The sequence below is a fragment of the Drosophila gunungcola genome (assembly GCF_025200985.1).
Source record: "Drosophila gunungcola strain Sukarami chromosome 3L unlocalized genomic scaffold, Dgunungcola_SK_2 000005F, whole genome shotgun sequence".
In the NCBI taxonomy this organism is placed as follows: domain Eukaryota; kingdom Metazoa; phylum Arthropoda; class Insecta; order Diptera; family Drosophilidae; genus Drosophila; species Drosophila gunungcola.
In genome coordinates, this window is record NW_026453180.1 from 4,453,238 (window position 1) to 4,463,213 (window position 9,976).

At 40.8% G+C, this 9,976-nt stretch overlaps 1 protein-coding gene across 1 annotated transcript; it reads left to right on the forward strand.

Moving 5' to 3' along the window:
• Window positions 1–1,170: 1,170 nt before the first annotated feature.
• Window positions 1,171–5,722, forward strand: LOC128259394 (protein snail). The gene is made up of 2 exons (XM_052991734.1): window positions 1,171–2,656; window positions 4,044–5,722. The coding sequence occupies exons 1-2, from the start codon at window positions 2,233–2,235 to the stop codon at window positions 5,582–5,584; spliced, it is 1,965 nt and encodes a 654-aa protein (XP_052847694.1). The 5' UTR covers window positions 1,171–2,232; the 3' UTR covers window positions 5,585–5,722.
• The last annotated feature ends 4,254 nt before the right edge of the window (window positions 5,723–9,976 follow it).

Sequence of the window (9,976 nt, forward strand, 5' to 3'; positions counted from 1 at the left end):
AAAGATATTTACAAATATTAATATTTGGTTAAACTTTGAACATAACAAGGCCCTTTTGTGAGCATCAAAAACCCTAGGTTTCCGTCCCAAAATCGAGTTCATTTCATCCTGGGAGTGTGGCATATGACACATCCAGCTGTCAATCAAAACCAACTCGGCAGGAGCTGCAATTAATCATCCAACGATTTGAGTTGCCGCACTCATATCCGAACTCTGTGATCTGGCTGTGGAAAGTAAACCACTTATTCATGGCCAGTGGATGGCTGGCCGTGGAGTGAGGGCGACAGAAGTTAGTTTGTGCTGTTTATCTTGTACTAACTGAGTTAGAGCCAAGGACCAGCGACTGTTGCATCCCCTCACCCTCTAGTACTTTGTATTTATATATGGAAGTACACCCCCTCTTGTGCCAAGCGCGTCGCTGGCAATTTGTTCAAAATCAGAGCCGAGCAACAAATGCAATGCAACAGCAATTAACTCAGCACAACTGCCACATTCTGGGCGAAAAATCCACCCCGTGAATATGGGAGCCTGAAGCGGCCAAGAGCCGCGAGCCGCGAGCCCCGAGCCGAAAAAGTTCCAAAAGGGCCAAAGAGCCATGAGCCAATTCTCAGGTATGGTATGGTATGGTAGTATGGCTGGTTCCCCCGAAAGAAAGAGACAGAGCGGGAGAAATGGAAAGAGAGAGGCGCAACAATTTTAAAAATTGGGAGAAAGCAACAGCGGGGAATGTTTTGGCAATGAAACACTTCCTGATTGTTGCCTCATCTCTAAGGAGGCTCTACACCAAACGATTTTGTTAAACAATTTAAAAAAACTCGTAATTTAAAGGTGTTTAATGGGAAATACTAATCTTTTAAGCCACCCCTTATTTGTTTTAACAATTTTTTAAAGCTTTTCTTTAATGTTTTCTTATCTTAGTAAGTTTTTAAAATATTTAATAGTCTGCATTAGCCCTTAGGACAAGCAACAGCAATAGCAACAGCTATGCTTCCTTTCTGGGGGTTGGAATTTAGGGGCTGTGCCGCTCTCAGGCGTTCCGCTCTCTCATCTCTCCCACTCTCTCGCTCTTCCCCTCGTTTTACTTCGGCTTAGGGTACGAAGGGCTGTTCGGCTGCTTTAGGGGGTGGACACCCTTATAAGCAGGCTCTCGGACCGCTACACTCTCATAAGCATTCAAGAGTTGCTTACGTTCGGTTCGTTCGCATTTCTTCTCTATCTTATATAATATTATATTTTCTCCTAAATCAATTTTTTCACTACCAACAACAACAATAATAACAACTCAACTATTCTCAACTCGCGTCAACCTTAACTTAACTTTCTTAACAAAAAAAACACTACAACTCCTCCACTAAAAATTCTGTCAACTTTCCGTTTTGTTAAACTGAAACTCCAAACAAAATATTTAATTTTGACTTGACCATCGAACAAGTTTTGTTTCCAAAAACCGAGGAGAAAATTGCGAGCCGAAAAACAAAAAAGAAAGGATAACCCCCCTGTTATGTTTTGAGTCCAAATTTCGTGTTAAAAACAAACGTAAACGTAAACGCAAATGTAAAAATCGATAAGCCACACGCAGCCAGCCAACTGAACGCGAACGTGCCCGTGTGTGTTCCGTGGAGGTTTTTGGGGAGAAAACGGGGGGAACTGACCAAAAATCGGTGGCCCTGGCCAAAAACGCAAAAACTCCGGCCCAAAAAAGAAAGAAACGAAACGTAACGAAAGAGAGACGAAACTCCAGCCCAAATGACGGATACGGGTCTGACAACAACGAATCAAGCGCCGAAATGTGTGAAGTGGCTGTGAAACCCGAGGAATCCTAACAGCAAAATAAAACCAATTTACAATAAAATGCAAATTACAAAGAATATTTAACCGACACAAAAACACACTCACTCACACACACGGAGAGAAATCAGGAAGAGCAAAAATGCCAGGCCTGAGAAGTCCCAACAAGCTGTACGTCTAAAACTTTAACAGATCTTTCGGCGAGCCAAACTCTATATACAACAAATATATATATAAATATATATTTTCACATGCGAGATAACAACAGCAACGTTTCCTTTCCGCTTTTGCCACAAATTATACCCCCTGAGACGGTCTTTGCTCGCTCGAAACTCGACACTAGCTTCAGCACATAGCCCTTAAGATCTAACTGGATCCTAAGCTCTTCAGCTCCTAGCCAAACGACTAAAAACTCTAACCTCAACTCAACTCAAGCCCAGTAAAATGCCGCGCTGCCTGATAGCCAAAAAGTGGAAGGCCTATCCCTGGCTGGATCGCACGGAGGACAATGCAAACAACAACCAGCAGCAGCAGCAACAGCAACAGACATCCTCTAGAGATCTGGAGGAACTGCATCTCAAGTCCAGACGCTCCACCTTGGATGAGGATGAGGAGATCGATGTGGTGGGCGACAAGTTTCTGATCAAGCTGGAAAAGCAACGCACAACAGCAACAGCAGCAGCAGCAACTTCTATTGAAGCAGCAACATCGCACAGTGGCAGCAACATTGAGGCATCGACAACGACGACGACGTCGACGACGTCCAAGTGCTGGGGACCCAGTTCGCCCACGGCGGGCACTACGGCTCCAAGTCCGCCACCTCATTCCCCGGAGGCGGCAACTCGAGTGGCCGGCAATGTTTACAACGGTAAGTTCGCCCCCGGGAAAGTCGGAAAATCGGTAGTCGGGTTGTCCGGTAGTCGGAAAATCGTCGAAAAGAGGGCGCACGTAATCGCTGTCATTGATGTGGCCATTGTGCGATTGCGAAACAATTCCGAATCAATTTAATTGCCTTTGTTTTCACTCAATATTGTTTGCGATTCCGGCCAGAGGGACGCCGACCCATTCGCCAACTGCCAACTCGGTGGCTTCCCCTCTGCAGCGTGAAAACAATGGCAAATAGCAAAATTAAACCGTTTGCGCGGGTCCTTGGTATTGTTAGAATATGTGCCTGTCAGAGCTTTTTACCATGTACAATTGGAAAATTAATTATTCAGTTGAAATTAGAAACTAGACATGGAGTCAAAATAGTCTGCCCTTCTTGGTATTCATTAATGAAGACGTTGGCATGTGCTTTAAATGTTTACTTACTAGCATCAAAAGATTTTAATTTATGTTTTGGAATTTCAACTATCATATGTCTTTAACTTCGAAATAACTTTGTTTAATAAAGAATGCTTTTACTGCGATACAAAGTTCTTATGGAAATATCATTCCTTAAAAAAGTGTATTTATTTTTGTTACTTACAAAATACTCATCTTAGCATAACTCTTATGATATTTAAGTTGACCTTTCAAAGTTTGCCTTGGTTTCCTTGGATTATAGAATTTAAGCGCAAAGGAACCATAAAATGGTACTATGTGGCTGCTTCTCAGTTTACAAAATGTGCTATTGTTTAAACTTCTCAAGAAGAACAAAGGATAAGTGTTTTGACAGCTTATAACAGAATGGAAAAGAAAACAGAAGTTTTTATAGGTTTGAAAGCTACGAATAAAGATTTAGGTTTTTGGTATACTCTTTCCCACTTTCTATAACTAAAGCTTGCATTATTTTTTGAAATGTATAATCTAAGTTGTACACTTATTAAAAAATTTTTACTAGGCTTAATTTATATTAAAAATATGTTAGCATACTTCAAGTATACTGCTTAAAAAAAGTAAGAATTGGATTTGAAACAAGGATAAAGAAAATTCTTAGTGGGCTTATATGAATATAACTAAAAAAAAAGTTAATGGTGCTGCACAACAATAATGTTTTTGGAAATAAATGAAATGCTGTTAAAATCTAAGTTTTATGGGAAATGTTTTAATTTGGCGTTGGGTTCTGGCTTTTAGGTTTTTTGTTTTTAAAGGGATATTATTCCTAAATGGGTATTTTTTATTTTGTTTAAATAAATGAAATGCTTTATAAATTAAATCTTTTGGGAAAGTTTGAATTTTGGTATTGGGCTCTAGCCTTTATGCGTTTTGTATATCAAAGGACTTTTATAAATGAGTTTGACCCATCATTTTCATCTTTTTCGTATCAATTACAGGTTATACCCGCGAACTGTCGCCGCTGCACTACACCGCGTACCTGCCCCGTATGGAGAGCGGGATAACCGTGATCCGTGCCGCGGCCACAGCTCTGGTGGCAGCCGCGTCCGCCTCATCCGTAAACGGAAACGGGGGAAATGGAGATCAGCACTTGGCCGCCTACCAAACGCCGCCCTCGTCCACCACCTCGTCACCCTCATGTTCGCCCAGTGGGGCCGGCGATCGTTACAGTCCGCTCTCGAGTGGTCAGACCTCCAGCGAAAGGAAGTGTTTTAGCAGCACGGGTGCCACACTATCCCTGCCGCCAAAGAAGAAGGACATCTACAGGCCGTACTCCTTGGATGACAAGCCGGCGCATGGCTATCGGCGAAGGATTCCGGCGGAGGAGGACCTGCATGCAGCCCATGCCATCCTGGATTTGAGTGCCAGCACAGCCTTCCACCCGCCCACGCAGCCACACCAACTGCAGCAGCAGCAACAGCAGCACTCCCAGCAGCAACACCTTGCCCCGCAGCAACACCATCATTATTTGCCACTGCAGCAGCAACAGCCGCAGCAACAGCAGCAACAGCAACAGCAGGCACACCACACCCACTTGCCAACTCTGGAGGCGCATGCGCATCTGCGAAGCACATCATCGATTGCCGAACTGGCTGCAGCGGCCAGCGTGGTAAATGAGCAACGCCCCGCCAGCAATGCCTCGAGTTCCAGCAGCAATCACATGCCCAGCAGTCCCAGCAGCAATTCGAGCAGCAGCAGCAGTCAGGTGCAGAACGAGAACAGCAATACGACGAACACAAATCAGGATGGCGAGTGTGCGATGGATGGGGAACATGGTGGCGCCTCCGGAGCATCGGCCAAAACGGTGGCCTACACCTACGAGGCCTTCTTCGTCAGCGATGGTCGTTCGAAGCGCAAGCATGTGGCAGATCCTGCCTCGGCAGTAGTGCCCTCGCCTGACCAGCAAAAAACCAAGTACACCTGCTCCGAGTGTGGCAAGCAGTATGCCACCTCTTCGAACCTGTCACGTCACAAGCAAACGCATCGCTCACTGGACTCGCAATCGGCCAAGAAGTGCCACACCTGTGGCAAGGCCTATGTCTCCATGCCCGCATTGGCCATGCATGTCCTCACCCACAAGCTGTCCCATAGTTGTGGCGTCTGCGGCAAGCTGTTCTCAAGACCCTGGTTGCTCCAAGGGCACCTACGGTCCCACACCGGCGAGAAGCCCTACGGATGTGCGCACTGCGGCAAGGCCTTTGCAGATCGTTCCAATCTTCGGGCTCACATGCAAACCCATTCGGTGGACAAGAACTTCGAGTGCAAGCGGTGTCACAAAACCTTCGCCCTGAAGTCATACCTTAACAAGCACTTGGAATCGGCATGCCTGAAGGACGAGGAGGAGCTGATGATGTCCATGTCGCTGTCGATGCACGATAGCAACAGTGAGAGTGGGGCAAGTATGGCCTCATCCCCGCCACACGAATTCCTTGAGCGGGTGAAAATCGAGGGCAGTGCTGGAGCCACTTATGCCATGTAAGCATATAACATATGTGGGGGTGCAATCGAAATCTCTCTTTAAAAGCATACACAAGATCCGGCTCGAAGGACCACAAAGAGATTTGAAACATTTAGAGATACCTATTGCACTCCCGAGCCCATACAAGAGGATGGATGTGCTGTAACTGTATAGCTGGTTAGTTAATTTACCGTTAATGTTAAAGTTACCGTTACCATTTACAACTAGGTTAACCGATAGCCGTTTTTATAGAAGATACATACATCACAATACGTCCAAGAGCAAAGTGTAGTAGAGTAACACAGAGACTGTAGAAATTCGCATTAGGCAGCCAAGCAACAAAATACTCAATGGGATAGGTCCTGAAATCTCTTTGGCGATTTGAATACTCCTTTTTTTTAAAGGTGCCTCCAAACGAAATCGTTCAAATACAAAGAGAGATCTCGGGAACACCCCCGTGTAAACCAACATAATGGTTCTTCTTTTAAACTTAAGTGAGTTGAACATTCCTAAAACCCAAACACACATTCCAAAACAAAAAAAAAATGAAAAAAACACACCCCAAAACACACACAGAGAGCCTTGTGTATGAGGTGCTAAAGCCACATGCATTCCGAAAACCTGAAGAAATCTAAGCAATTCTAGCAGCTATCTTATATCTATCTAACTACTTACAAAAAGAAAACGAAAACAAAAACCCACACATAAGAGTACTATATTTAAATGCATATATAGAGTGTACTATAACCTGTAGCTAAGCCAAACGAACGTTTTAATCTACCCACTCTCTCCAACTAACTCTCGAAGAACACTCTCCTCTAGCTAACTCTAAACTCTTACTCGAACAATATCTCCCTACTCTCTATCTCTATCTCTTTAATCGACAACGTTGACGACGACGACGAAGTGATTAAAATTAATGCAACGAATACAAAAGCAAATGCAATGTTTCTCAAACAACGAATTAGGACTTAAGGGCAGCCTATCTATAAGCAGTAATTACGAGTGCTAGCCATTGTGCTAAGCAATTTTAAACTAAGTCACACCAATGCGACATTTAAGCACTCAACAATTTTTAGATTCGATATATAAAAAGACAACGATACAAATTAATCAAAAAGCAAGCAAAAAACGAAACGCAAAGCAATATTTAGTCGGGTGTTGCGAACCGGTTCTAGTGGGAGCGGTTCACTATCGAATGTTAACAAACCAAAACGAAACGGAACGAAAACAACAAGGACCAAGTTAAACTCCCCGAGAACTGGTTGTGTAAGCCCCATATTAATCCTTGTAGAAAGCATCACAAGATCACGTTTATATAGGTCAAGTCCCCCCATTAATTCACTCCGAAATCATTTAAGGCTAGAAGAAATCACAGAGAGCGGTTCGAATCCCGTTTTATTTTTTGATTTTTATTTTCCTCAGTCAATTAGCCCTTCTACCCAGTGAAGTGTAGCCCCTTATAATTATTTATTTTAGTCTTTAGAAGTGAACATCTAGTCGCTGTTTAACAGCAAACTCACTTATTTATTACCGAAGTCATTCCCAAACATTGCATTCCGTTCAAGGCCCAATTTGGGAGTATAGTCAGCGAATAAGACCAAAGAAATCCAAGTATTCGATCGCATAGAGAGAACCCCCCTCAATCGCAGAACCGAAAATATCGAGTGTGATCTAGTCTCAAGCATTTAACAGTACACTTCGTCCATGCGTGAATAATACTTTGCACCTTTCGACACTTAACCGACCTAGTACGATATTACTTAGCCCTATATTATGTAACTGTAACTCATATTCATTCATCCAATCATTTACTCATTCATCTTCATACTCACACAAAAACACAAGCTCACACACAAACACTCAATCGCTGCACAAACGTGTAAATATTAGGATATAGCATATACATCAGCATTATAATCATCAACTGAAATCAGCTTCAGCAACCGATCTCAAAGAGGAAGAGGGGAAAGAAGTGCAACGAACATTTTGTAGCCCTAGTCGTAGCCAAGTTTAGATGACCCAAAAACCAAAACCAAAGTTGTTGGTATTTCTAAGCGGGTAATCGGGGATTATAGAATATATATACATCTAGAATACGTATGTAGTTGCGTAATATTTACAAAGCATATATTATATACAGCTAGGGTTAGTCTTCAGACATGTACTCGTAAGTTAAACTAGTAAGTATAATCACGAAATTATTTTTATACTGTTGTTCGGAGGAGGGAGCGTCGGACGAGAGAGATGGCAACACTTTTAAGGAATAATATTAATCGAATAATCGAATAACGAGACGAAATCGCAATCGGAATCGACTAAATCGGCTAAAGTACCAAAGCAAATACTCAAACAAAAATAAAACCCCTGCAAACCGCAAGACAAATTACAATTACAATTATTTCAATTACAACTACAATTAATTATATATATAATATATAGCGTTATCTAGAATATAGTCAACTATTATTTATGTATCGTTTATGATTTATCGAAGCGAGAAAAATGTAATGAATATTTATAAAATTTGCATTATGAAAATGTTGAATTGAATTGGAGCCCGGCAATAATATTAAATTTTAAAAATTTTGTATAACAATTGTATAGAAGGCGATGGCGACGGAAAGTAAAGCAATAACTTAACTTAACTTACAAGTTAATCGATTTATTAGTCTTAAAAAATACTGTAAGGTTGGAACTACTTACAATTAGCAATCGAAGCACACTTGTAAAAACCAAAAAAGCAAAACAAATAAGAGAACGAGAGAAGCAATTATAAAGTTACAAATATACAATACATATTAAATAACCACACATTTTACAAGCAAAACAATGTTTTTTATTTGTAAACTAATTTACAGTTTTTATTATTTCAACTGGCTTCTGTTGCTGAGTAATTTTTGATGAATAACAAAAAGACGAACCCAAAGCAATTCGAATATTGTGATAGTCCAAATACACACTAACAATTTTCAGAACTATTCATTAATTTTGCTCAAAAGGAAAAGAGCAAACGAGAAATCAAATTGAGCTCCAGAAACTTTTAATAGAAATAACGTGTATCGAAAAGCAATAAAACGTAGTGGTAAAGATAGAATATAAGGGGGTGCCTATTTTAAAATTTGTAATAGAGGAGAACTCACTACTACTTATAACCCCCAGGCATAAATATTTGGAAAAGCTTTAGTCCAAAATTAAACTTTTCAGTTGTTCCAATCACGCACATACAAAGAGAGGCCAGATCATGACGTATTGTTAAACCAAGGAAATTGTTAAAGTTGATACATTAGTAGCGTAGTAGGACCACTCACTCATAAATAAACCCTGTACAGACGCATAAACGGAACCAGCGCAACGCGAAATGCAATTGTTGAATTCAGTATTTGTAGCATTAGGTTCATGATCCATTGTTTCCATTATCTGTTGCTGACACCACCCCCTCGGAAAACACACCCATGGCAACACAATGTTGTGTTGTCCTTTTTGTGTCAATGCAGTTTAACGAGCGCTCGTTAGGCGAATGCGAACAAAGGGAAATGTAATAAAAAAACAGGCGAATATAAAGGGGGAGGCACACCGACCCCGCGGAAACTGCTGAAAAAAATGAAAGGGGGTGTCCTTGCACGCATTTAATTCGAAAAAATTTAATTTGCATAGTTTGCATTGAGCGTGATTTATTTATTTACCAAATCAAAATCACAAAAACACCACCCCCAAATGTATAAATAATTGAGCAAAAAATATGAAAGACTTGGCACGTTAACACTAATAATTCAAGAATTGAACATAACTAACAAAGTCATGAAAATTATATATATAGTATATAGCTGACAACGAAAAAGCAAGCGAGAACAAAAAATGAAAGACTTAACACTTTGAATATATATTGTAATGGAGAAAAAGCTATACTTATTTACAGCTATTGTATTGTATATGGTACAGTCATAGTGAATCGAAAGCAAAAGCAATTAACAAATGCAACAAAAACGCGAGAACGCAAGTCGAAAGCAATAGAGCATTAAGGTAACTAAAAAGTATTAAATCGCATGTATCTATGAGTAAATATTTGGAATTCGTTATATTATTGCGATAAGTACGGCGAAACCCCGAACATTTATGGCACTATACACTATATATATATATAGCAGAATAAAGAATATAAACAATTTAGTTTACACGGGAATAACAAACCAAAATGAGAAAAAAGCGAAGAAAAAATCTGCAAAGGCGCAAACAAAAAAATAAGCAATAACGTATAATTAACGAGCCGTAGGGATTTTTGGATTTAGCTGGCAAACGATGAATTGATTAAACGATTATAACGATTATTAGTTATCGATATACAGATATATTAACACTTAGAGTTGTTTTTTGCATATTGTTATCGCAACTTTTGTGCTGCTTGACGAGACC